At 37.7% G+C, this 27962-nt stretch overlaps 1 protein-coding gene and 1 pseudogene across 6 annotated transcripts in view; both read left to right on the top strand.

The window, feature by feature from the left end:
- Positions 1–27962, top strand: part of SRGAP1 (SLIT-ROBO Rho GTPase activating protein 1) — a 313329-nt gene that overhangs the window by 272739 nt on the left and 12628 nt on the right. For all 6 annotated transcript variants that reach the window (XR_005218600.1, XM_037848384.1, XM_037848383.1 and 3 more), the window contains 3 exons: positions 21673–21778; positions 24569–24793; positions 27598–27677. Coding sequence is in view for 5 of the 6 variants with exons in the window: in XM_037848384.1 (XP_037704312.1) it covers positions 21673–21778; positions 24569–24793; positions 27598–27677 (411 nt within the window). In the remaining variant the exon portion in view is untranslated. The remainder of the gene's footprint in view (positions 1–21672; positions 21779–24568; positions 24794–27597; positions 27678–27962) is intronic.
- Positions 8792–9965, top strand: LOC119543515 (annotated as a pseudogene).

Below are 27962 nucleotides of genomic sequence, written 5' to 3'. Positions count from 1 at the left end.
TCCTCTACTGTTGTTCCACCTTGTATATATGTCTACAATTTCTCTTATTGCTCCACATTATATACATTTTGTTAACCTCTCTGTCTCCCTGCACTAGAGACAGACTTTAAGGAAGAGATTAAGAGTACAGACTCTGAACTCAAACTGCTTGGGTTCAAATCGTAGCTCTGCAACTTGTTCAACAGTTGTGTAATCTTAGGCACGTTTCTTTTTTTTTTTTTAAATGCAATTTTATTGAGATATATTCACATACCATACAGTCATCCAAAGAGTACAATCAGTTGTTCACAGTATCCTCACATAGTTGTGGATTTATCACCACACAATCAATTTTTTGAACATTTTCATTACTCCAAAAATAAGAATAAAAATAAAAGTAAAAAAGAACAGCCAACACATATCATACTCCTTTTTCGCCCCTATTATTCATTGAATTTTTGTCCCCCTTTTTTCTACTCATTTGTTCATACATTGGATAAAGGGAGTGTGAGCCACAAAGTTTTCACAATCACACAGCCTCACCATATAAGCTATTTAGTTATATGATCATCTTCAAGGATCAAGGATACTGGATTGCAGTTAAACAGTTTCAGGTATTTCCTCCTAGCTATTCTCATAGACTAAAAACTAAAAAGGGATATCTATATAATGCATAAGGATAACCTCCAGAATGACCTTTCAACTCCATTTGAGATCTCTCAGCCTCTGTAACTTTATTTTGTTTCATTTCTCTTCCCCCTTTTAGTTAGGAAGGTTTTCTCAAACCCATGATGCCGGGTCCAGGCTCATCCCCGGGAGTCAAGTCCCACGTTGCCAGGGAGATTTACACCGCTGGGAGTTATGTCTCATGTAGGGGGGAGGGCAGTGAGTTTACCTGCTGAGTGGGCTTAGAGAGAGAGAGAGAGGCCACATCTGAGCAACAAAAGAGGTTCTCTGGGGGTGATTCTTAGGCACCATTATAAGTTGACTTAGTCTCTCCTTTGCAATAACAAGCTTTATAAAGGCAAGCCCCAAGATCGAGAACTTGGTTAGGCAAGTTTCTTATCCCCTCTGCATTCTTTAGTGTCCTCATCTATAAAATAGGGTGTTACAAAATCCTATACAATAGGTAGAACTTTAGTCCCTACATATCAGGGATGGGCATTAAATGAGTTAGTACGTGTGATGTGCCAAGAGTGCCCAGCACAGAGTATGCTCACTGAAGTACCTACACTTAGCTACACAGGCCCATGTGCTCTTGATGGATTATTCATTTTTGTAACCCTAATATGTAGCATAGTTAATTCAGATATATAATAAGTTCTCAATATATACTTGTTAAATAGAAATTAAATGAAATGAATTGAACAGTCAAGATTCTACCAAAAGTTATTTTGTTGATATGGTGCTAAAGTCTTGGCTCTCATTGGGTATGAATTCCCCGATCAAAATCCTGCCCCTGGAGGCGGGGCAAGATGGCGGCATAGAGAGGAGTGGAAGCTAAGTAGTCCCCCTGGAACAACTACAAAAAACCAAAAACAATTAGTAAATAATCCAGAATAACTGCGGGGGTACAAACGAGACCATCCACTCATCATGCACCAACCTGAATTGGGAGGAATGCCCGAGAACACAGCATAAAATCTGTAAGTAAAACCTGCGGATCCAAGTTGCGAGACCCCCTCCCCCATAGCCCAAGCTACAAAGCCTCGTGGTGCCAGAGAGAAGCTCTCTCCCAGCAAGCAAATATAGCTCAGCTGAGCTCCATCTGGGGTTTTAAGTAGCGACTGTGAACTGCTCACTACAGGTACGCATCCCCAAAAAACAGACAGAGGCTTTGGGTGACGACTGACCTTGGAGAGCCGGAGGGTCGCCTTGGACTGGGTCTGAAGGGGACTATCTGTTTCTTTTTTGGCTCAGTGGAGAAAGCCCCAGTCATTTTCAGTTTCCAGGGCTGTGACTCAGGGAAGGGTGGAGATAGCACAAGCAGAGAGCGAGACCATTGAAATGCTAATGACCTCCACCTGGGGGGTCTGTCTTCTCTAGGAGGAAAGAGGTGGGACCCTTTCCATTCAGAACCAGACCCCAGAGCCTGGGGGAACACGGCCATACCTCCTCACACCAGTCAAGAATTATAGGCTAACAGGCATCACCTGCTGGGCAGAAAACGACAGTGACCTGAGGCATCAAAGGGTGGAGCAATTTTCTAAGACACACCCGAAGGGAAACCAGATACTGAGTATTTCTTCCCTCTGGGACCTGAGCCTGTTCTAGTCTGGGAAAACCTGATTTGGATAACCAAGGAAACCATGCCTAGACAACAGAAAATTACAACCTACACTAAGAAAAACAAAGTTATGGCCCAGTCAGAGGAACAAACATATACTTCAACTGAGAGACAGGAATTTACAGAACTAATGCTGAATCAATTCAAAAAGCTTAGAGAAGATATTGCAAAAGAGATAGAGGCTGTAAAGGAAATACTGGGCATATATACGGCAGAAATCAAAAGTTCAAAAAAACAACTAGTAGAATCTATGGAAATGAAAGGCACAACACAAGAGATGAAAGACACAATGGAAACATACAACAGCAGATCTCAAGAGGCAGAAAAAAAACACTCAGGAACTGGAGAACAAAACACCTGAAAGGCTACATGCAGAGGAGCAGATGGAGAAAAGAATGAAAAAATACGAGCAACGTCTCCGGGAACTCAAGGATGAAACAAAGTACAATAATGTATGTATCATTGGTGTCCCAGAAGGAGAAGAGAAGGGAAAGGGGGCAGAAGCAATAATAGAGGAAATAATTAATGAAAATTTCCCATCTCTTATGAAAGACATTTACAGATCCAAGAAGCACAGCGTACACCAAACAGAAGAGATATGAATAGGCCTACGCCAAGACACTTAATAATCAGATTATCAAATGTCAAAGACAAAGAGAGAATCCTGAAAGCAGCAAGAGAAAAGTGATCCATTACATACAAAGGAAGCTTAATAAGAGTATGTGCGGATCTCTCGGCAGAAACCATGGAGGCAAGAAGGAAGTGGTGTGATATATTTAAGATACTGAAAGAGAAAAACCGCCAACCAAGAATCCTGTATCCAGCAAAGCTGTCCTTCAAATATGAGGGAGAGCTCAAAATATTTTCTGACAAAGAGACAATGAGAGACTTTGTGAATAAGACACCTGCCCTACAGGAAATACTAAAGGGAGCACTACAGGGTGATAGAAGACAGGAGTGCGTGGTTTGGAACACAATTTTGGGAGATGGTAGCACAACAATGTAAGTACACTGAACAAAGATAACTATGAATACAGTTGAGAGAGGAAGATGGGGAGCATGTGAGACACCACAAGAAAGGAGGAAAGATAACGACTGGGACTGTGTAACTTGGTGAAATCTAGAGTATTCAACAATTGTGATAAAATGTACAAATATGTTCTTTTACGAGGGAGAACAAGCAAATGTCAACCTTGCAAGGTGTTAAAAATGGGGAGGCATTGGGGGAGGGATGCAATCAGCATAAACTAGAGACTGTAACTAATAGAATCATTGTATTATGCTTCCTTTAATGTAACAAAGGTGATATACCAAGGTAAATGCAGATAAGAGGGGGGCATAGGGGAGGCATGTTAGACACTTGACATTGGTAGTATTGTCTGATTCTTTATTCTACTTTGATTTAAGGTTATTTTTCCTTTTGCTGCTTCCTAGCTGTCATTTTTTTTTTTTCCTCTTTCTTTTGCCTCTCTACCTTCTTTGACTCTCCCTCCTGCCTTGTGGAAGAAATGCAGATGCCCTTATATAGATAGTGGTGAAGGTGGTGAACACATAAATATATGACCATGCAGAGAACCATCGATTATTTTCTTGGGATGGAATGTATGGTGAGTGAACAAAACCATATTAAAAAAAAAATGGGTTGATGACAAAACCTCGAGGGCAATATACTGAGTGAAATAAGCCAGGCACATAAGGACAATTATTGCAGAGTCTCACTGATAGGAACTAATTATAATATGTAAACTCATAGACATGAAATATAAGGTACCAAGATATAGGACGAGGCTTAAGAATGGGGAGTGGTTGCTTAGTATGAGCAGAATGTTCAATTAGGATGAACTTAAATGTTTGGAAATGAACAGGGGTGTTGGTAGCAAGATGTGAGAATAACTAACAATGCCGAATGGTGTGTGAATGAGGTGGAAAGGGGAAGCTCAGGGTCATGTATGTCACCAGAAGGAAAGTTGGAGGTCAAAAGATGGGAATGTATAAAACTGAATCCTATGGTGAGCAATGTCCATGATCAACTGTACAAATACTAGAAATTGCTTCCATGAACCAGAACAAATGTATGACAATACAATTAGAAGTTAATAATAGAGAGGCATATAAGGAAGAACTATATACCTATTATAAACTATATACTACAGTTAGTAGTATTTCAACATTTTTTTCATAAACTAACAAATGTACTATACCAATACTACGAGTCGACAATTGAGGGGGGTTGGTTAGGGATAGGGGAGGATTAGAGTTTCCTTTTCTTTTTTTCTTTTTTCATCTTTCACTTTATTTCTTGTCTGGAGTAATGAAAAGTTTCTAAACATTGAACAAAAATTAAGTGTGATGGATGCACAGCTGTATGAGGGTACCCAGGGGCAAGTGATTGTACACTTTGGATCTTTGGATAATTGTATGGTATCTGAACAATCTCAATAAAAATGAAAAAAAAAAATCCTGCCCCTTCTTCCCTCCTCTCCCCATCCCACCACACATGCAGTCAGATATCCTGTGTAGAATTCAGAAGTATGCCTGAGTGGCCGTTCTAAGGCCCTTGCATAGCCTGAGTCATCAGAGCAGGCCTCCGACCTAGCTGGAAAGAACTGAAAAGGAGGTATCACAGTTCTGGAATTCTCCTCTGGCCATGTCCAAAGATTTTCCTCACATCCTAGCCAGAAAGCTTAAATCTGGAAAAATAATAAGTACTCTACAATGCTTAGTGGTTTTCTAGGTACATACATCATATAACTTTAATATTTACATGTTCCAACTGGTAAAAAGAACATCAGCCTACATTGTCTGATACCGCTGTAAAATCATTTCACACTTTCATTGGATGAGAGGTATGATTTCACTGTGGTTATTAAAAGCCCAGGCGATAGGGTCAGAAAGATCTAGATATAAGTTCCAAATTTACCACTTCTAGCTTTATAACCTTGGACATATTAATCTTATTAAATATCAGTTTCTTCCTCTGCTTCATAGAGTATATGTGAATAAATGGGATAACCCATATAAAGTGTTTAGCATAATGGCCAGAACATAGTAAACCTGAAAAAATGTTACTAGCTGTCATCGTTACTACTGCTACAACTAGACTTACATAAACTTAGGTTCATCTATGCCAATTCCTGGGTTAGCCACTTACCAATCTGTCTATTCTGCTAGAGTTTCTTTGACATAATCATCTCATACACATTTAGAAATGATGTTAGTATAATCCAGAAGTTTTGTTGGTTCCAGCATGATTTTTCCCAGTACATTAGATGTTTTGCAACAATCAAAGCCAAGGTTTCTCATAGCCAAAGAGTCAGCCTTAGAAAAAGATGAAGACTGAAAGAAAAAAAAATGAAAATCTACAATTCCATGCAAGCAATGCCTGGGATGCTACAAGTGCAAATGAAGAAACTGCAAAGGCATTTCCCCCTGTTTAAAACAATGGATTAATGAAAAACAAGAGATTAATGATCCAGGCCTCATCCTAGATCAGTTTTTAAATTTTGACGAATTTGGTGCTCTTCAGGATCTACATCTGGGAGGAATAAGCAGGGACCCCAAAGTTTAAAGCTAGGTACATGTGCCAGTAGAGATTTAACTGTGCTAGTGGTTTTAATAGGATTGTAAATGTTTTTAATAGTGTTCTGGTTACAAAACTTCACAGGTATTGACTGGTCTGCCCAACCCTAATTTTCCCGTAAGTACTGTTATTTTTTAGTGCCCAGTTTTGCAGAATGGGAGGTTTTTCAAGAACACATTTTGGCACTGTATACAACAACCCCTTTTCCTCCAAAATCTTACCTCTTAAAAATTGGAGATTCCTGGCTGTTGTGGACTTATTTCTAGGCAAGTATTTTCTCTTACCAGTGTGTCCATGATATATCTATATTTTTTCTGGATTTGCAATAAGTTTTTTGAGCTTAATATATTGTGTGTCATTCATCATTATATCCCCTCATTGATATTACAAACATTTATTGATTTGAACCAAGTTGATTAATTACCTACAATGTGCAGGGGTCTCTGGGGATTTGAAGACCTCATGATATTTGCCTTTAAGATGCTTAAAATCTATCAGGGGAGATAAGATATTTACAAGTAAGTGCAGTCTAAGTTAGTATATAATAGAAACACAAAGATTTTGAAATTTTAGGAAAGAGAAATCAAAGGGTGGTCAGTGGTTTTTTCTCATGTCATCTACTAGCATGTCATTGTTTGATTTTCCCTAGTGAGGTAATTTTATATGAAAGTTATTTTGTATTTAAAAAAAATGTTTCTTTGAATCTTTTTTTGGTCTCTAGAGGAACACCCACTACTTTTTTTTTTTTCCTTACCTATTTTTGGATTGTTTGGGGGAAGATTTTTTTTATTATGAATTTTTATTCTGCCATTTTATGCCCATAAATGACCACATTCTTCTGGTAGTGAAAGGGTATTTGTCTTAACCTTGTCTTAAAAAAAAAAGTGCACCATCATTTTCCAATTCATGCAAATTTCATTTAAAAAGTTTTGGATGGAGACATGGTGAATCAAATGCAATCTAAATTTCTCACCTAAGAGTTGTTGTTGTTGTTGTTTAAACCATCTACCTTACTAGTGGCTCTGTGAAAACCCAGGTCATCCCCACAAAGTCTGGACAACTTCTAGACCTCCCATGTACACTGGGCTCTGAGATTGCCCAGGGCATCCATCCAAGTCACTTGCTCTAGAAGAGACATTCAAACCATTCATGGTCTTTCCAGCTGCATCAGGGCTTTGAGCCCCGGTGAAACTTTTACACTATATTTTGCATTATGTTATATTTTAAGTACTTCTTGGACTTGAGGAAACACTTTTTAAGGAGAGGGATTTTTCCTATCACAGAACAAACATGTATTCATTGTAGGATACTAAAAAAATAATGGAAAGCACGTAGAAGAAAATACACTCAACCATGCTGCCATTACCCAAAGAGAATCAATTGTGAATACATGTTTCATGTATTTCCTTCTGGTCTTTTTTTTAAATTCCTGCACATATCCACCTTTTTTTTTTTTTTTTTTTTTTGAAGCCTAAGTGTATAAGTACTGTGCATACCATTTGTAACCTACCTTCTTTTTAATGTTTTTTTAATCATAGAAAATTTCAAACATATACAAAGGTAGACAGAATAATATTATAAACCTGCATGTGACAAATCACTCAGCTTTAACAATTTTTACTTCTTGTCCAAACTTTTCCTGTTTATACCCCATCCCTCATCCCTCTGACATATCGTTTCATCTGTATGAGTGTATATCTCAGAGGACAATTTTTATGTTTTTTAATATGCAACATAACGACAATACCATTATCATACCTAAAAAATAATATAACTTATTAATATCATCAAGTAGCTAGTCAGTGCATTTCAGAAATACTTGTTTATTATCTTATAAATATGTGACCACTGTAGAAATATTAGAAAATAAACTTTTAAAAAGAGAAAAAAATCATCATACCTCTATACAGGGATAATATTAACATTTTCAGTATATCCTTCCAGATTTTTTCACATATACACTTAGATACTTTTTATAGCAGCTTTGAGATACAATTCACATATCATACAATTCACCCATTTAAAGTGTACAGTCTTTTTAGTATATTTACAAGGTTGTGCAACTATCTCTACAATCAATTTTAGAACATTTTCATCACCCCAAAATTAAGTCCCATACCCATTAGAAGTAACTCACCATTTCCCCATAAGTACCTGCACCCCTATCTGCATCCCCAGCCCTAGGCAACCCATATTCTACTTTCTGTCTCTATAGATTTGCCTATTTTTGACATTTCATCTAAGTGGAATTGTTCAATATGTGATCATTTGTTGGCTTCTTATATTTAGCGTAATGTTTCCAAGGTTCATCCATGTTGTAGCACATATTAGTATTTCATTCCTTTTTATTGCTAAATAATAGCAAATGTGTCCTACCGAGTGACTACCAATGGGAATGGGGGTTCTTTTTGCGGTGATTAAAATGTTCTAAAATTAACTGAAGTGATGGTTGCACAACTCTGTGAATATACCAAAAACCATTGAATTGTACATGTTAAATGAGTAAATTGTATGGTATATAAATTATGTTTCAATAAAACTGTTATAAAAAATTGTATCATGCTATAGTTACTATTTATAAACCACTTTTTTCACTTAATGATGTCACCAACATTTGCCCATATCAGTAAATATTCTTTAAAATATAATTTTAATGGCCATATAATGATTTTTATTTTATTTAACAAATACTCTATTTTTAGAAATTTAGGTTGTTTCCAGTAATTTTTTCAATTATATAAAATGCTGTGATTAATCTCTTACATAAATCTGTTTGCTCATTCCTGATTGTTTCAAAAAAAAAAAAAAAAAAGACTTTTCAACTCTTTTACTAGCACTCTTGTATATGTTTTTGTTGCTGAACATTCTTTACCTCCCCCTAACTCACACCTATACAAACATTAACTCAAGGTGAATCAATGACCTCAATACAAGAGTGAAAACCATAAAACTCTTAGAAGAAAACATGGGGTAAATCTTCAAGACCTTGGATTTGGTAGTGAATTCTTCAATATGACACCAAAAGCACAAGCAACAAAAGAAAATTAAATTAGACTTCATCAAAATTAAAAATTTTGGTGGGCTCGCCTTGCGGCTGCAGAGACCAAAAAATGCTGTCGAGGAGGCCTCTTCGTGTTCCTGGTGTCTGCTCGCCACCTTCCATGCCTCCACACTTGCTGTTCCCGGCCCCTCACCCGCAGCCCACCTTGGAGAAAACAGAGCTGATCCAGAAGGCAAAGCTGGCCGAGCAGGCCGAGTGCTACGACAGCATGGCCTCCTGCATGAAGGCCGTGATGGAGCGGGGCGCCAAGCTGTCCAACGAGGAGTGCAACCTGCTCTCCGTGGCCTAAAGAATGTGGTCGAGGGCCACGGGTCTACCTGGAGAATCATCTCGAGCATCGAGCATAAGACCGACACCTCGACGAGAAGTTGCAGCTTATTAAAGACTGGGGAAAAAGTGGAGTCGGAGCTGAGATCCATCTCACCACGGTCTTGGAATTGTTGGAAAAGTATTTAATAGCCAATGCACCTAATCCAGAGAGTAAGGTCTTCTGTCTGAAAATAAAGGGAGATCACTTCCAGTACCTTGCTGAAGTGGCATGTGGCAATGATTGAAAACAAACAATAGGCAATTCCCAAGGAGCTTACCAAGAGACATTTTATATAAGCAAGAAAGAGATGCAACCCACACACCCAGTCCACCTGGGGCTAGCTCTTAACTTTTCTATATTTTACTGTGAAATGCTTAATAACCCAGAGCTTGCTTGTACTCTGGCTAAATCGGCTTTTGATGAGGTCATTGCAGAATTTGATACGCTGAATGAAGACTCAGACAAAGACAGCACCCTCACCACACAGTTGCTTACAGACAACCTAACATTACAGACATCAGACAGTGCAGGAGAAGAGTACAATGGACAGAAGGGACAGAAAACTAAATGCATACAGGGTGTCATCCTTCTTCCCCTCAAGAAACCTTTTTACACTTCTCCATTCCTTATTCCACTTGGATTTCGTATAGCAAAGAAACCCATTCATGTGTATGGAATCAACTATTTGTAGTCTTTTTACACTGCAGCTTTGGGAAAACCCCATTCCTTGGATTGTGTTTCTCTTGGCCTTCCTGCTATGCAGTACTGCTATAGAAAAGTATTAATAGCTTCATTTCATATAAACATAAGTAACTTCCAAACACTTATATAGAGGGCTAAAATATATCTGGTATTTAAGTAATCTGAACTAGTTCTGCAAATGACTGTTTTGTATTACTGTGAAGATATGAAAATGAAGTTAGTACAATTAAAGAATGTTGTATATAACTTCTTTTTTTTTATTTTTTTTTATTTTGAAATAAATTCAAAGTTATAGGAACAGTTGGAAGAACAATACTAAACCCATACACAGAATTCCATCATACCCTGACCCCCCTCCCCCGATAGTCCAATCCACCAACTTTAACATGCTGTCACGTAGCTATTTCTTTCCCTCCCTCCCTATCTGTCATCCATCATCTGTTGCTCCATCTTCTGAACATATGAGAGCTAGCTGCATACACCCTTGAACAAACACTGTAATTCACATATACTCTTCCCATGAATAAAAACATTCTTTTATGCAGTCCCATTAAGCGCAGCTAAGAAGTACAAGAGATTCAACAATGATACAAAGCTTACATTCTATATTTCCTTTTCCTTGTGTCTCAACTGTGTCCCTTTGAGCCTCCTGTCCTCCATCCTCCAATCCCATCCAGGCTCATCCTTGGCATTCAATTGTCATCTATTTAGACTGTCTTTTTTTTTCAATTGTGGAAACATATATACAGCCTAAGTCTTCCCATTCCACCTCCTCCCTAGCCTTCCATTGGGGGGATTAATCACATTTAGAATGTTGTAATGCTCTTTCCCACCACCCATTACTAGAAATTTCCCTTCACCTCAAACAGCAACCCTACACTCATTTCTTAACTCCCCGTTGCCCCTTCCCCCATTTCTCTTAACCCATACTCTACTTTTCATCTCTATGGTTATATTCTCTGATAATTTCTTTGTGTTTACTGTGAGGCTTAAAATTAACCTCTTACATCCATAAAAATCTTGTTTTTCTTTGATACCACCTTTATTTCAACAGGACACATAAACTATGTTCCTATACTCCTCCATTCCCCCACCTTTATATAGTTGTCTAAAATTACATATTTTAAGTTGAGTTCAAAACCACTGATTTGTCATTAGAGTTTGTGTATTTTATATCGTGTAGGAAGTAAATAGTGGAGTTACAGTTCAAAAATTATTGACTTCTATTTGTATTGCATTGTGGTTGGAGAATGTGCTTTGAGCATATTCAATTTTTTTTTTTTTTTTTTTTTTTTTTTTTTTTTTTTTTTTTTTTTAATTTATTGAGGCTTGTTTTATGTCCCAGCAAATGGTCCCTTCTGGAGAAAGATCCGTGATCACTAGAGAAAAATGAGTGTCCTGGTGATTTGGGATGTAAGGTACTATATATGTCTGTTAAAATTCTCTATATCTCTTTCTCCTTTCTTTGTTTCTCTGTTGGTAGGGCTCCCTTTAGAATCTGAAGTAAGGCAGGTCTTTTTTTGGCAAAGTCTCTCAGCATTTGTTTGTCTGTGAAAAATGTAAGCTCTCCCTCAAATTTGAAGGAGAGTTTTGCTGGATAAAGTATTCTTGGTTGGAAATTTTTCTCTCTCAGAATTTTAAATACGTCATGCCACTGCCTTCTCACTTCCATGGTGGCCGCTGAGTAGTCACAACTTAGTCTTATGTTGTTTCCTTTGTATGTGGTGAATTGCTTTTCTCTTGTTGCTTTCAGAACTTGCTCCTTCTCTTCCGTATTTGAGAGTCTGATCAGAATATGTCTCAGAGTGGGTTTATTTGGATTTATTCTATTTGGAGTTCGCTGGGCATTTATGCTTTGTGTATTTATATTGTGTAGAAGTTTTGGGAAGTTTCCCCCAACAATTTCTTTGAATACTCTTTCTAGACCTTTACCCTTCTCTTCCCCTTCTGGGACACCAATGAGTCTTAAATTTGGACGTTTTATTTTATCTGTCGTATCCCTGAGATCCATTTTGATTTTTTTCTCCATTCTTTCTTTTGTTCTTTCATTTTCTGTTCTGTGGACTTCTAGGACACTGAGACATTGTTCAACTTCCTCTAATCTTGTATTGTGAATATCCAGAGTCTTTTTAATTTGGCCAACAGTTTCTTTTATTATAAGATCGTCTATTTTTTTATTTACTCTTGCAATGTCTTCTTTATGCTCTTCCAGGGTCTTCTTTATGTCGCTTATATCCTGGGCCATGGTCTTCTTGATGTCCTTTAAATCCTTTGCCATGTTTTCATTCCTCAATTGTAGTTCTTTGATTAATTCTGCCAAGTACTGAGTCTCTTCTGATATCTTGATTTGTGTGTTTGGAGTTGGATTCTCCATGTCGTCTGGTTTTATCATATGCATTAAGATTTTCTGTTGTTTTTGGCCTCTTGGCATTTGCTTTGCTTGATAGGGTTCTTCCAAGTTGTAAAAAAAGAAGATACCAATCTAATTTTTCAGAAACACAGTTTGGTGACGTACACTTTTTCTAACTGTTTTAGTTTGCTAATGCTGCAGAATGCAAAACACCAGAGATGGACTGGCTTTTATAAAAAGGGGGTTTATTTGGCTATACAGTTACAGTCTTAAGGCCATAAAGTGTCCAAGGTAACACATCAGTAATCAGGTACCTTCACTGGAGGATGGCAAATGGCATCCGGAAAACCTCTGTTAGCTGGGAAGGCACGTGGCTGGCGTCTGCTCCAAATTCTGGTTTCAAAATGGCTTTCTCCCAGGACGTTCCTCTCCAGCAAGCTTGCTCTTCTTCAAAACGTCACTCACAGCTGCACTCCGTTCAGTCTCTTTGAGTCAGCATGTTTTATATGGCTCCACTGATCAGGGCCCACCCTGAATGGGTGGGGTCACACCTCCATGGGAGTATCCCACCAAAGTCACCACCCACAGCTGGGTGGGGCACATTCCAAGCAAATCTAACCAGCACCAAAACATCTGTCCCACAAGACCACAAAGATAATGGCATTTGGGGGACACAATACATTCAAACTGGCACACTAACTAACCAGCAGATGACGTCTGTGAGTCACCTATACCCCTCAAGTCAGTTCTCCACCTTGTCCCCTTGGTGTGTGGGGAAATGATTCTTGTGGGGTTCAGTTGGAGAACTCAGTTTGGGTTGTTGCTGGAGCTGTCCACCCTGAATGTGGGGCATGTGTACGGGTGGCCAGGGAGGAAGGACAGCTTTAATATTCAGATCCCCCAGGTTCCCGGAGATTCAAGGCTGCTGCAAGAGTCTAAGCCTTCATTTCATTTCAGCCCCAGACCCTCTCTCTCGCTGTCCCACAAACCACCAGACTTGGCATAGTGTCCCCGGGTTCTCCAAGCGAGTCCCCCCTCCTAGCCACGATCCTCCAGGAATTCTGCCGAGGGAATGCTTGTGTTATGTCACAAGTGCACACCGTCCCTCAAGGGAAGCCCCGGGTTGCCGGGCCGTGCCAGGGCGCTTTTAGCCTGATGCAAAGATGGTTGAACAGGGCGTCTCAACACCCCCCTCCTCGCACAGTTCTTCCTTCCCAGCTCCAGAACAACTGGCGGGGCTCTGGGCTGTGGGCACGGCCCCGGACAGGAGTTTATCCAGCCCTCCGGGGAGCCAGCTGCAAGCCACGGGGTTTCTTTCAGCTTCCGGCTTTCCCCTCCGTTCCCCCAGCCTCGAGGGTATCTGCAGCGGACTATCCTCCAGGCCAGACACTGAGAGGCCAGCCCAGCCCCCTCTTGCTGTGTTTTACTGCGTGGTTCCACCTCCTACAACTGCAGCCGCTCCTGGGTTTTTCCTTTTTTTTTTTTTTTTTTTTTCCAAAAGAGCCAGTTGGTCTCCAAATGCCAAGACCTATCTTCCCCTCAACGCCACGCGGCTGCGGGTCTTCCAGCCAGCTTACTCACTCATTTCAAAATGCAGACTCCCGATTTCACCAAGTATACAGCCCTGTGGAGCTAGCAGAACTCATCCAGCTGGCTCATCACTGTAACCGGTATTCTGGGTCACTTTCTGGTTTTTATCTAGTGTTTTTCACGGAGGTGTTTTTTTGCCCTGTCTCACCTAGCCGCTATCTTAGTTTCTCCTGTATATAACTTCTTAATTTCCACATTCTCTCCCTTACTCTCCTTCAGGGATTTCCTTTCAATAAGCAACTTTTCCATGCTCTTAATGTATTCCTTTTTAGTAGGAATAAGAAATATTAGATTGAATGGAAAAGCATTTGACATTTTTGGGTGCTGGAGGGGAGGTCACAGATTGAAATGCCTCCTACATAATACAGTATGGAGGTCATGTATATTTGTGACAACAAGGAGTTTCCTTATTCATTCTTCATATGCTGCTGTTTAAGTTGACAAATTCCCTTTGCAATAAAAATTCACTTAAAATCCTGCCTTTTGGCAGATCTGGTTAACATTAGAGCAAACTGGGCCAAAGGATAAAGGTTGAAACTGGCTGTGTTCAAACTTGAACTTCCATGTGAGACCAAGGGAAGAAATATTTATTTGGTATAGGATCTAGATTTTCTAAACAATATAACTTCTACAGTCACTTTGTTCAAACACTACAATTACATGGAACTTTGAATAGGAAGTGAGCTATGGTAGGTCTGTATAGATTAGAATGAAATAGCAACACATCCTAAAGTAATTTGGGTGGAGAATAAAAATATGTATTCGGGGTCCCCCTGAAGAGCTGGGGGAGAATGCAGAGGCATTGGACTTCCTCACCTGGATTGTTGCTGATGTTCTCACAAACACTGGGGACTGGTGGTTTGATGTGCTGAGCTCTCTGTCTTGGAGCTGGCCCTGTGAAGCTTGTTGCTGCAAGGAGAGGCTAAACCTGCTTATAATTGTGCCTAAGAGTCTCCTCCTGAGTGCCTCTTTGTTGCTCAGATGTGGCCCTCTCTCTCTCTCTAACTTAGTCACCTTGGCAGGTGATCTCACTGTTCTCCCCCACTATGTGGGACCTGACTCCCAGGGGTGTAAATCTCCCTGGCAACGCAGGATATGACTCCTGGGGATGAATCTGGACCCAGCATCATGGGATTGAGAACATCTTCTTGACCAAAAGGGGGATGCAAAATGAAATGAAATAAAGCTTAAGTGGCTGAGAGATTTCAAATGGAGTCAAGATGTCACTCTGGTGGACATTCTTACACACTATATAGATAACACCTCTTAGGTTTTAATATATTGGAATAGCTCGAAGTAAATACCTGAAACTACTAAACTCCAACCCAGACCCTTGACTCTTGAAGATGATTATATAACAATACAGGTTACAAAGGGTGACAGTGTGATTGTGAAAACCCTGTGGATCGCACTCCCTTTACCCAGTGTATAGATGGATGAATAGAAAAATGGGGACAAAACCTAAATGCAAAATAGGGTGGGATTGGGGAGGGGTGTGATTTGGGTGTTCTTTTTTATTTTTATTTTTTATTCTTATTCTGATTCTTTCTGGTGTAAGGAAAATGTTCAAAAATAGATTGGGGTGTTGAATGCACAACTATAAGATGGCACTGTGAACAGCTGATTGTACACCATTGATGATTGTATGCTATGTGAAAATATCTCAAAAAAACTGAATTTAAAAAAAAAAAATCCTACCTTTTATAGTTGTGGTATTCACTTTACTATGTAATAGAAGTAGCATGTTGCTGCCAGAATACAAGCATTGCTTTTGGCAAATTAAAGTGCATGTCATTTCTTGATACACTAGAAAGGGGATATAAATTAAAGTGCACAGGTTCAAGTCTAAAACTTTAGTACTTTTCCATGCAGATTTGTGCACAAGTGAGGTTACCCACTTTGTCTAGTGATGGTTGTTTAGAGAGTTGGATCACTATTCTATGTTACTAATCATTGACTGTAGTCCCAAAAAAGCCTTGTAAAAATGTTATGCTCTATATAATAGCAGAATAACAAAAAATAAAATTACATTTCATAAACCAAAAAAAAAAAAGAAATATTTTGTGCATCAAAGGATATTGTCAAGAAAGTGAGAAGACAACCAACAGAATGGGAGAAAACAGTTGCAAGTCATATATTGGATAAGAGTTTAAATATACAAAATATATAAAGACCTACAACTCAACAACAAAAAAACAAGCAACCCTATTTAAAAATAGGCAAAGGACTCAAATAAACATTTCTGTAAAGAAGATGTTAAATGGCTGATAAGCACATGAAAATATGCTCAACATCATTAGTTATTAGGGAAATGCATATCCAAACCATGAGATAGCACTTCACTCCTACCAAGATGGCTATTATCAAAAAAAAAAAAAAGAGAGAGAGAGTGAGAGAGAGAAAGCAACAAGTGTTGCCAAAGATGTGGAGGAATTGGAACCCTTGTGCATTATTGGTGGAAATGTAAAAAATGGTGAGGCCATTTTGGAAAAGTCTGGTGGTTCCTCAAAAAGTTAAACATGCAATTACTATATAACTTGGCAATTCTATTTCTAGTTGTATACCCAAAAGAACTGAAAACAAAGACTCAGACAGATACTTGTACAGCAATATCCATAGCATCAATATTCATAATAGCCAAATGGTGGAAGTAACCCAAGTTTCCATTGACAGATGACTGGATAACCAAAAAGTGGTATATCCATACAATGGAATATTATTCAGCCATAAAAAGGAATGAAGTTCTGATTCATGCTACAACATGGATGAACCTTGAAGACATCATGTTGAGTGAAATAAGCCAAAAAAAGGAAAAATACTGTATGATTTCATTTCTATGAAATACTTAGAATAAGCAAAATCGTAGAGACAGAAAGTAGATTATGTGTTACCAGGGGCTCAGAGTGTAGTGTCAGTGAGGGGAAGAGGGAGTTATTGCTTTATCAGTACAGTTTCTATTTGGGATGATGAAAAAGTTTTGGAAATAGATAGTAGTGATGATTGCACAACATTATGAATGCAATTAATGCCACTGAATTGTACTTAAAAATGGTTAAAGTTGCAAATTTTAAGTTACATATATTTTACCACAATAATTTTAAAAAAATTCTTTAGCTTTATTGAGTATAGTAGTTTTTTCTTTAAATTGTAGATTTCAATGTGATGCCTTATAGTAGTTTTCTTAGGGATTCCTTTTATCCTTAAAGAAAAAGTTAACTTTAATAGGCTTAGGCTAAGCTAAATGGGTAAAGCTTTGTAGGCTAAGACTCAGGTTTTTTACTAACCTCAATATGACAATTCAGCAGAACAGGAATCGTGCTATTATTTAATTAGGAAAGAAAGCAATGATTTAATTAATAGAAGAAAGTCCATTAACAGTGTGAGTTGAGAAGTTTGCAAGAATTTCATTTCTTACTTATGAGAGTCACTGATAAATCTTATCACAAGGATAGGTTAGGATACACCCAAAGATGCTAGAACATCCATATGTTTTTCTCTTTTCCTTTCGCTTTCTCACACACCCAGTTAATTCACAATCTTTGTTAGAGTGAACCTAAAAATGCCCTTGGACTGTTGAATCCACCTTGAATATTGACCATTTGACTATGGAGCTCAGAAATATTCATGATTCCTGCTGTTAAATAAACCTTTTTAAATATGGCCACCAAGTAATTTCCTTCCCTGTCTTAATACTTAAGAAAAAATTTATATCTTTTGATTTGTTATTTGTTTTCTGGCAAACAAATGCTCATTTAAATGGTACCACAGAAGAACTGCTATTTTCATTTGAACTTTTTGCCATTTTCTGATGAAACTTCTGTTTTGTGGCATTTTCACGGCACCATCAAACCACCATGCGGTGAAGTTGGGATGTGTAACATTTGAGTCTTGCAGTGCTGGGAACAGAGCATAAATTAGCCCAGAAAGCTTTGAGCATGTGACCAAAATTGGGTGAATACCAATTTTACCTAATTATATGAGATCCTGATTTGTGGAAACAAAGCCCAGCTTAAAAGAAATCCAAATGAAATGCCACTTTTCCTCATTGACAACTTTTCTGAGGGGAAGTAAAAATCTGTCATTTCAAAGTACTGTGAAAGACCATGAATTGCCACACTCAGACCCAGCTAGGAATGCTTAATAGCCAAAGTAGCAGTTGCAATCATAAATTTTGACCTCCTGACTGGACTTGAGCCTGCAAGCCTATTGAGCAGCCAGCCAATTAAAATTCTGAGTCCTGCTCACAGCCATCATGTTCTAAGGACTTTGGGACAGATAGATTTGCTACTATATCACGAATGCCAGCAATTCCATTGTGCTTTGATTTATGTTTACTGTGGTTGTAGAAAATGTATGCCTGCATCACATAATTTTATCTAATTTTTTTTTCAGTGTCACTCATATTCTTGTTGCTTTTCTCTCCTGAATTCCTTCAGTTGCATTTCACAGGTCCTCCAGTTCTTTTTAAATAAGATTTTCATACTGCCTTTAAAGGGTTTAGAACTCATTTAAAACTGAGAGAAAGAAACAAGAGGATCTTGAATTAAGATTAAGCTTCTTGGAAGCTTCTAGCCTACAGAGTTACCAGCTCCCTATGAGATATGACAGACAATAAAGATAAATAATACAGTAAGGCTTGTTCTTTTTCTTTCTCTTTTCTTTTTTTTAAACTAGCCCCCCTTCCCCCCCCCCAAATAGCTTTAAGCTGCTAAACCCCTCTCCCTAATAGTTGATCTCAACCTTAAAGGAAGGATTAGCTTGAGGAATCAGTAGACTTAACTCTTAAAACATCATGGACCCTCAGTAGACAACGGCAGAAGTTTTTGTTGTTGTTTTGCTTTTAGTCATACTCCTGGTGGCTTCATATGTAGCTGGAAAAGACTAAAGGTTATTGCCAACCAGGGGACCATTAATGGGACAATTCTTCTTTACAGTTTATTATTTACATAAATATATTGAACTTTGAAACTGATTTGAGGCATGAATGTAAAAATCATTATGCAAGTATAATTTTCTAATGAACAAAGGAATAAATGCTACTGAATCTCAATGTTGAGTTTTAAGAATGGATCATAATATGTATAATTTTCATCTTTTTTGGGTGTTTTTCTTCCTTTTTTTGAGATAGACTTTCTAGATATCATTGTGCTAAAGTGTCTTTTTTTACTTTTTGAATTAAAGCAGCAACATCATACTTTAAAAAATTAAAAAATCAGTTCATTTGGGTAATAAACTTTGGGGGGGTAATAAACTTTTAACCAGTTAATTTCTGATATGAAGTAAAATAACAGTGATGCCTAAGTATTTAGCAATTTATGGATTCAAAATCCACCCCTACCATTCCCCATTAAATTCTCCATGACTTGCAAATTACTATGTAGGTACTTCATCTTTCTTCTCTGTACAATGTGGGTTCCCCAAGGGTCACTTGTCATGAAACATAAGCAGCTTACTCTGGGACATGTTTTGATGCTACTGGGACACTGGGACTGAATCAGGTGGAAATGTTAATGACTTAATTTTTGAATGAATTTATGCACTTTTTTCAAAACTTAAAAAAAAAAAGGCTTTTTACTCCCTCTTTTCAGGAAAAATATCAAGATCATTGTCTGGAAAGGACATTAAAACAAGGTGCCTCTCCACAATAGACAGACAGTTCATAGTGTTATATTTTTTTCCCCATTTTGAAATACTCTACAAATAGAAAGAAAGGATATAAACATACCCTTTTCAATATTACTGAAATCATACTATTATTAATTATAGGTTTATGTTGAAAGATTTAAAATGTTCTAGGAATATTAATAGCATGATAATATTTTATTTACATTCTGTTTAGAGAGTTTCTGAAATCCATTTTTCTAAAAGGTGACAGAGCCCTGGTATATTCGAAGGTGGGAAGGGGAATGGTTTTTCCAATGAATCCTGATGATACGGCTGATAAATTGTTTGTTGTTTTACAAACTCATCAGCAGTTAAGAAAGAAATTTCCTAATGTATTTTCCCCACCATTTTCAGCCATGTAACAGAAAAATAAAATGCCCAGTAAACCTTGTAGTTTGATAGAAAGTACAAGGCAACTGGAATCAGCACTCTAGATTCCAAGAAAATAAGCTTGGCATGAGTACATTAGGCAGTGGCTCTCAACTTTGGCTGAATAGAAGAATCTCAGGCATCAGCATTGTAAAAAATCTCCCCAAGTGATTCCAAGCCAAGATGGAGAATCACTGATGTAAGAGGATCTGGAAAGGGAAATTGAGTTAGGAGAATAATAAGACGATCCAGGTTAGAAGTAAGAAAAACCTCATTGGGTAATTAGCAGTTAAGATATACAGAGGTAGAAACCACGGGACTTATCTCCAACATGAGGGAAAAAATGAAGCCAAGATACCATCTTCATAAAAGTGATGGTTGTAACCTTGAGACTGGATGAGGTTGCCTTTGAAAAGAACTAGTTAGAGATCCTCGAGGAATAACCAAATTTATGGGTGGGAGAAGGTTAAAAAAAAAAAAAAAACGGAAGGAAAAGAGAAAAAATCCTGAGCAGAAGTGGGAGGAGAATCAATTGATGACGTGTTGCAAGTTAAGGACAGAGATTTTCAAGTAGAATACATGAATATCTGAAGACCAAATAAGAACAAATGTGGTAGTATGAAATTATAGGAAGTTTCGAAAACATTTTCAAATATTCTATATTATTTTTTCTCTGAAAGATTTCTGCAAATGTATGCTTATTGGGTGTCTTCAGAGTCGTTACTTTATGAACGTACATTGAAATCCAAGAAAGACAACCAGACTTAAGAAACAGAAAACACAGGCCCTGGTCTCAGCTCTACCCCATCTAGCCAGCCAATCTTGGGTGAACCACTTCACCCCTCCAATTCTCATTTTCCCGTTTTGTTAAATGGGGATGACAGTGTGTGGTGCCGTGCCTACTCCACAGTACTTTTATTCACATTAAATTAGATGACAAATATGAAGATGTGTTTTTAAATATATAACATTATACAAATAGGGGATTATTATTAGTAACCTTAAATTTTTCTGCGGTTCATGAACACTTTAGTACTGAGAAGCTTTGAACAATTTGTATTCCTGGTAGAGATGTAAAATAGTACTTGGCAGTCCCAGCTCTCCTCTCTTCAGGGAGCTTTCCATCCAACAGGGAAGACAGAATAAGGAAATAAATAACTATAATCATTAGGGTGTACGTTCCATGAGGGCAGGAATTGTATCACTGATCTATCCCTAATGCCTTACCTAGCACTTGAACCCTATTAGGCTCTCATAAATATTTGTTGAAAGAATTGACTATGTCATATAGTACAAAATAAAAAGTCATAGGAATAGATGCTTTGGTAGTTTAGAGGAAGGAGAGATTCCAAACCTGGTACATTGCCTGGATCATAGTAATAGTAATAGTCAAATAAATATATGATGAATAAATGAATAATGGTTGAGGGGAGGGGAATGCCATGAAGCTACTTTAGGTAACATGCAGCAAAAAGAAGTTGAAAACATATCAGATGCAAAATCTAGAAACAGCAGCAAGTGAAAAATGATTTTTAAATCTAGCATACTGTAAATTACTCAAGAACAAACCATGGAAACCAAAGATAAGAATGATGGGTCAGAGGAGATGCCCTCAGAAACGGTGCTGTGCACAATCTGATCACTTATTCACTATAATGGCTCCTCTCTGTGTGTTACCCATGGGCAAGGCATTGTTTATCTGTGGAATACGTATCCTGCGATGTTTTGATTTAAATGTGGCAAGTAAAACGATCCTGACTGTGCCATCTTCCATCTGTAGGAATAGATAATCTCTATGAGAGGGCGCTTCACATCCGCAAACTCCTCCTGACTTTGCCCAGGTCGGTCCTTATAGTGATGAGGTACCTCTTTGCCTTCCTCAACCAGTAAGTATTCTAATGCTCTGCCAACATGCCCATCCCAATTCCATTTGCACTGCTTTGGAATTCTGTCTTGCTTCTACAATCATGTGAAATATACATTGGGTTCCATTTGTCAACAGAGTTGAAGAGAAAATGATTGAATACAGACTTAAGGTACATTTTTTCTTAGCAGATCAAGGTCATCATATGATGGATGAAAGCTCTGTCTCAAATGCAGAAACTGTGGTCATAAATACAAAAATATCCAACTCTTACTAAAAAGAATACTTTTCAGTGAAGTGTCTGTTTTTTCCAACTTTTATACAAAGTTAATGTCATGGGTGTTTTTGTGAAAATGATGTAAACCACCTGCTCACTGCAGAAAATTTGTGATTTTTTAATATTGTAGTCGGGGATGGGTGGAAATCGTAAATGAGATTTATGCACAAATCCAAAAAAAGATTTCTGCAAATTAAACATAATGAGACCTTGTCAAAAAGGTATCTAAATATTCTCTGAAACAATGTAACAGAAGTCTTTAAAATTACCTTGTTTATTTTCAAGGAAATTTTACTCTTTTAATTAGGCAGCTTGATTTTGAGTTATGTTATTTACTGATACATGGGCTCCATTATAAGAGCATTTTCCCCAAGTAGTATCGAAGAGTCCCCTTCTAGTCAGTATTTCAATTAAACATTTGGAAATTAAGAAATCCAGGGTGGTGGGGGAGGGAGGGTTGGTTATTTCTTGAGTAATCTTGTGCAAATGTCGTTTTGTTCCAGCATAGATTCTCCCTAAAATTAGGATATTTTCTCAGAGCTCTCTGGAAGTTTGCGTTTTCAAAAGCCATGGGGATTTATTACAACCCTACTGATTATTCCTGAAATTATATCCACCCTGTGTGACCCCAAGAACCAAATACCATACAATAGGGAAATTCTGGCAGGGATCCATACGGAATAGGACTCTACAGCATACCCTGTGGTGTCTAAAGCATTCGTCAATGATAATAGGAACCCATTTGTACAGAAGTCACCACTGAAAAATAGCAGCATCTAGAGTGATGGGTATAAATTATATTTAGGTTAAATAGAGGCCATTAAATTGGGTTAAATGAGCAATGGCCTAGGGACCCAGACAGTAGTAAAAATCTGGATGCTTGCTGTCTTCACCTTTAATTGTTGTACCCCTCCCCACCCATCACCACCAAGATGGAGTGCCTTGCATTCCTGCTGACCCTCTCCTTGCTATCCCTACCAAACTTTCCTGGCACTCTGAAGCACTGGTGAAACACGCTGTGAACCTGTAAACCACAGTGGACCAGGAAAGCAGAACTTTAATCAGCAAAGTTCTCGAAACCTGTTCTAACTCTCCACATATCTCAACGAAATGGCAAAGGTGCCCTGAGTCACGTGGTTGGCATTGCTTCCAGTGGTTTTGGCCAAAGATGCTCACTGGCTCCCCACACCTGCCTTCAAGCAGAGGCGAGGATGCTTGGAACAGGAGTTTAGAATTGTGGGTTAGAGCTTAATTGTAAAAGTGAAACTTGGAAGTAGCATTTGCATATCAAGTTTTTTCATTTCAAGCCAGCACTAAATTAAAGACCCAAAAATACTAGCTGCAACTCTTCTCCTGCGGTTAGTGGTGTCCCTTTGAAACTTAGAGTAAATCTGAAAATCCTTCTACCTGCATCCATTTTCACCATGATCTGTAACATGATCCTTTGCTGTTTTTGTGAACTTTTTTTTAAAGATTGTATGTTTGAAAAATGGCAGAAAGGAAAGACATATGTTAGCTGTGAAAATTATGCTTTTGTATTTTCTACTTCCTAGACTATCTTATTTCCAAAAAGGGTAAAGTATCATGCCATATGGTACTCCGTTTCTTTGTCTCTGTCACCATCTCGCAGAGGCACTTGAGTCTTTCTTTTTTTCTCCTTCCGTTTGTCATCTGTTCACCTGGATTTTGCATTTCCTTTCAAGATTGACATTCTATACACTGAAAGATGACATCTCTAGTCTCCCTAGAACAGTACCTTGCCAGGAGCTGGAGGTGTAGCAATAAAGAGCTAGCTTATTTTGAGTCCCCTGTGGAAAACACCTCACAAATATCCATTGGATTGAATTTAAAAATTAGTACCACACAACTGGAAATCTCCCCTAACATTTGTAATTTACTAGCTTTAACTGGAATGCAAGAAATAATGGATCTTTTCCCCTTCTCTTGTACTCCCTTTTCTCTTCTCTTGTATATCTTCTGTGATACTGGTTGTCGCCTAGTTTTATTAGTCTTACCAAAGCAGATTATAAAGCCTGGAGTTGTTATTTGCTTCCTTTCAGTGGTTTTAAAGAAAAGGTGCATTGTTTTCTTCTAGACTTCCCTCAAATTTAGAGGAAATAATTTTGAGTGGTGGGATAACAATTTTAAAGACACCTATAAAACTTTATGGAGATTTTTGCTGTCCCTCCCAGATTTACTTGAGCAGCATTAGCAGCCTGACCATAAGGCTTACAAATGAAACTCATTCATTTGACGCTGGTCTCCATGGTAATGGGTATTATTTATCCTCCCCCGTGGCTTTGAAAAATGCCACATAAGTAAGCAAATAGGACTTATATTCCCCTTTTAGTTTCTATCATAAATTGCTTTACTTTCTCGCTGAGCTGGTTTAAAGTAGGAAGGAATACTATTTTATTCTAATAATAAAAATAAAGTGTTTTAGATCTCTATTTTCAGATTAGAAGTATCTTAGTAAATAGCTATTCTCTTTTTCCACCTGTTCTTTTATAACTCCTTTCTTGCTTCCTTTTGTAGTCTTTCACAGTACAGTGATGAAAACATGATGGACCCTTATAACCTGGCCATTTGCTTTGGCCCAACACTGATGCCTGTTCCAGAAATACAAGATCAAGTGTCTTGCCAGGCTCACGTGAATGAAATTGTGAAAACCATTATCATCCACCATGAGACTATTTTCCCAGATGCTAAAGAGCTAGACGGCCCTGTTTATGAGAAATGCATGGCTGGAGACGACTACTGGTAAGTCCAAGAATGTTTAGCCCCTTTCCTCCACCTGAAAGAATTATAGTTATGGTAGTACAGAAACCAAGTTAATTAGGAGAAAGATTTGACCATAAGCCATCACATGCTTCCAATTTAAAAAAAAAGGAAGATACAGTAATATTTGAGATAATTTAGAATTCTAAGACTCATGACAACATTGGTTTCTTATTATGGAAGCCAATTTCTCATTATTCAATCCCCTCCCTTCCAAATAATTACATCTGTTTAGATATATCTACCCTATCATGTCTTTTGTAGAGAATAATGGTTTGATGTTATATAAAACTATATTGGTTTTTATTAAATTAAATCAAGAAGACAACTGATTTAATTGATTTCATTTTTCAATCTGATTCATAGTTTTAATTCTATATAAAGTATTTCAAACTTCTCATTTTAAAAGAGTTCTGGCAACCAAGTGTGTTTTCATTCTTACTTATATTCATTTTCACTCATACTAGTAAATATTACCCTAATCAATTACAGTAGTAAAGGACATTTTGAGCAATTCTATTATATTAAATATAGTTGGGTTAAAAATTTTTTGGTTAATATGGCAGTACAATCATCTCCCAATCAAGTGTAAAATGGGAAGGTATAGTCGATTAAATAATCCCAAAGGTAGAGAACTCTAACATCTTTATATGTGCTATTTGATGTGTAGGTTACCAGTATTTGAGAAATCACCATGATTAAAAGTAGCCCCTATTTCTTGAGCTGCTACCACATGGTAGCTACTGTGCTCCAAGCTCAGTACACACAGTGTAGTACACACAGTGTCTTTTATTCCTCATGACCGCCCCTGCCAAGTAAGTTAAGAGAGGCCAAGGAACCCACCCAGTGATTGATTAATAGTAACTGGAGGCGGCCCTGATCTGATTCCAAAGCCCACATTAGTCTTCCCACCCAGCAGCTGCCTCCTGCCCTACCCCGGAAGCTGCCCTGTGCAGGTCAGATTCAGGAGCAGCTAGAAATAGACCAGACTCAGCCCCTCATTCTGGACCCTCCTCAGGACTGCTTCCCACCGCCTTACTGGAGGTTACATAGAAATAAAGTAATAAGTAGCTGAAATATCATTAAATAACTGAAAGTATGCCTTTTTTTTTAACTGGTACTATATATGGTCAAATGCCTTAAGAAAACTGAGTTGACTGTTTCCAGAAGTCCTGCTTTCTAAATTAACTGCAAAACATGATTAATTCCAGTTATATAATATACCCAGCAATTTTATACATGAAATTCAATTCAAAAACTTCAGCATTTACTATGTGCAAGGTACTGACTGACCTGGCTCTGACAAGATAAATGAATAAAACTCAGCCCTTCTGAGATGTGTAATTTTATTTTCATAACCATAATTGTTTCGAGACCATTGTCAACAACATATTTAGTATGTCCAGATATTCAGGGCTGTATCAATAAGCTCTGATCTCTTATATCAATAAGCTCTGATCTCTTACTCATTTAATCTAAGAGCAAGTATCGGGATTTCTGGTCATTATAATTTGATGCATTATACTCTAAAACCTTTTGTGGCTGCAACTTTTCATAATCAGGATGAAAAGCCCATAATAAAGACTCTTGCAGCCAGTAACATGTGCTATATTGTGTCCTTCTTCCTACATGTAGCACTGTCTATGAGATTGCTCATTTTAAACAGAAATCAATATAATATAGTAGTTATCCTTGTCCCCCAGCATCAGCAATATAAATGGGCTTTTATGGTAATTTCAGGTTTGCATCTGTGACAATTGCATTCTATTTGTCAGCATACAATTGAGAAGTAGTGGCAGTGTTAAATGATAAATTTTAAGAGGATAAAATGGGGAGCTGATGCTTAATTTGTACAGAATTTTTAATTAGGTTGACTGTAAATATTTGGAGATGGATAGAAGTGATGGTACCACACTATTATAAGTGTAATTAATGGCACTGAATTATGTGTGTGAATGTGGTTGGAAGGGAAAGTTTAGGGTCGTGTATGTCACTAGAAGGAAAGCTAGAGAATAAAACAGGGACTGTATAACATAGAGAACCTTGTGGACAATGATTGTGGTTAATAGAACAAATATAAGAATTTTCTTTCATGAATGAGAACAAATGTATATCACTATTACAAGGTGTTAACAATAGGGTAGTATAGGGGAGAAAGTACACCTAATGCAAACTGTGGACTGTAGTTAACAGTAATATTTTAATATTCTTTCATCAGTTGTAATAGAGTACCACACCAATGCTAAGTATCAATAACAAGGGGGTCTAAGAGGTATTAGTGTTTTTTTTTTTTGGAATAATGAAAATATTCTAAAATTGATTGTGATAATGAATACATGCTCTGTGAATACACTGCAAGTCATGGATTGTACACTTTGGATGGATTGTGTGGTGTGTGAATATATCTCAATCAAACTGCTTTAAAAATGACTCTCATACCGCTATAAAGTAAGCATGTGCCAAAGATTTTACTTAACTCATTATTAATGAAGGAACCAGACAGAAAAGAAGCACTTCTATGGATAAGAATTGTTTGTATTGCTGTCAGTTTTCTACAAGTTAACTTCTGTCTTTACAGAGCTATAAAAATAACCTAGTCAAAAATGAGGATGCATATGCTTCTATAGGACCAGATAATCCCTAGAGGCTCCAGCATTTCATTAAAAGGGTACCCACTAACTCTTGGCCCATTCCAAAGCCTTAAATTTTTCCTTACAGTAATAATTGTTCATTTTGAAAATTCCCTCCACTTTGGCTTCATGTGAATTTCCATTTCCGCTCCACAGTGACAGCCCGTACAGCGAGCACGGTACATTGGAGGAAGTGGATCAGGACGCTGGTACAGAGCCCCACACTAGTGAAGACGGTATGCCCTTGTGTTCATGCTATGTGAAACCATTCTTTTAGTCCTTTTTAAAAATTGCTTGTATTAAATTTCAGTAGCTACAAAAGAATATTTATAAAATACATGGGAGATACAAAGAATGATGTTACAATGAACACCCACAGAACCATCACCAAGTTAAAAAAAAAAGGATGTTGTCATTACCTTTGTACTTCCCTAATCTCGTTGCCTTCCCTACCCTTTCAGAGGTAACCAGGAATATGTTTGTGTCTTGAAACAACTGTTGTTTCATTTTGCATTTTCTTG

This window comes from Choloepus didactylus, chromosome 8 (assembly GCF_015220235.1).
Source record: "Choloepus didactylus isolate mChoDid1 chromosome 8, mChoDid1.pri, whole genome shotgun sequence".
In the NCBI taxonomy this organism is placed as follows: Eukaryota; Metazoa; Chordata; class Mammalia; order Pilosa; family Megalonychidae; genus Choloepus; species Choloepus didactylus.
This window is presented reverse-complemented; position numbering and strand designations above follow the sequence as displayed.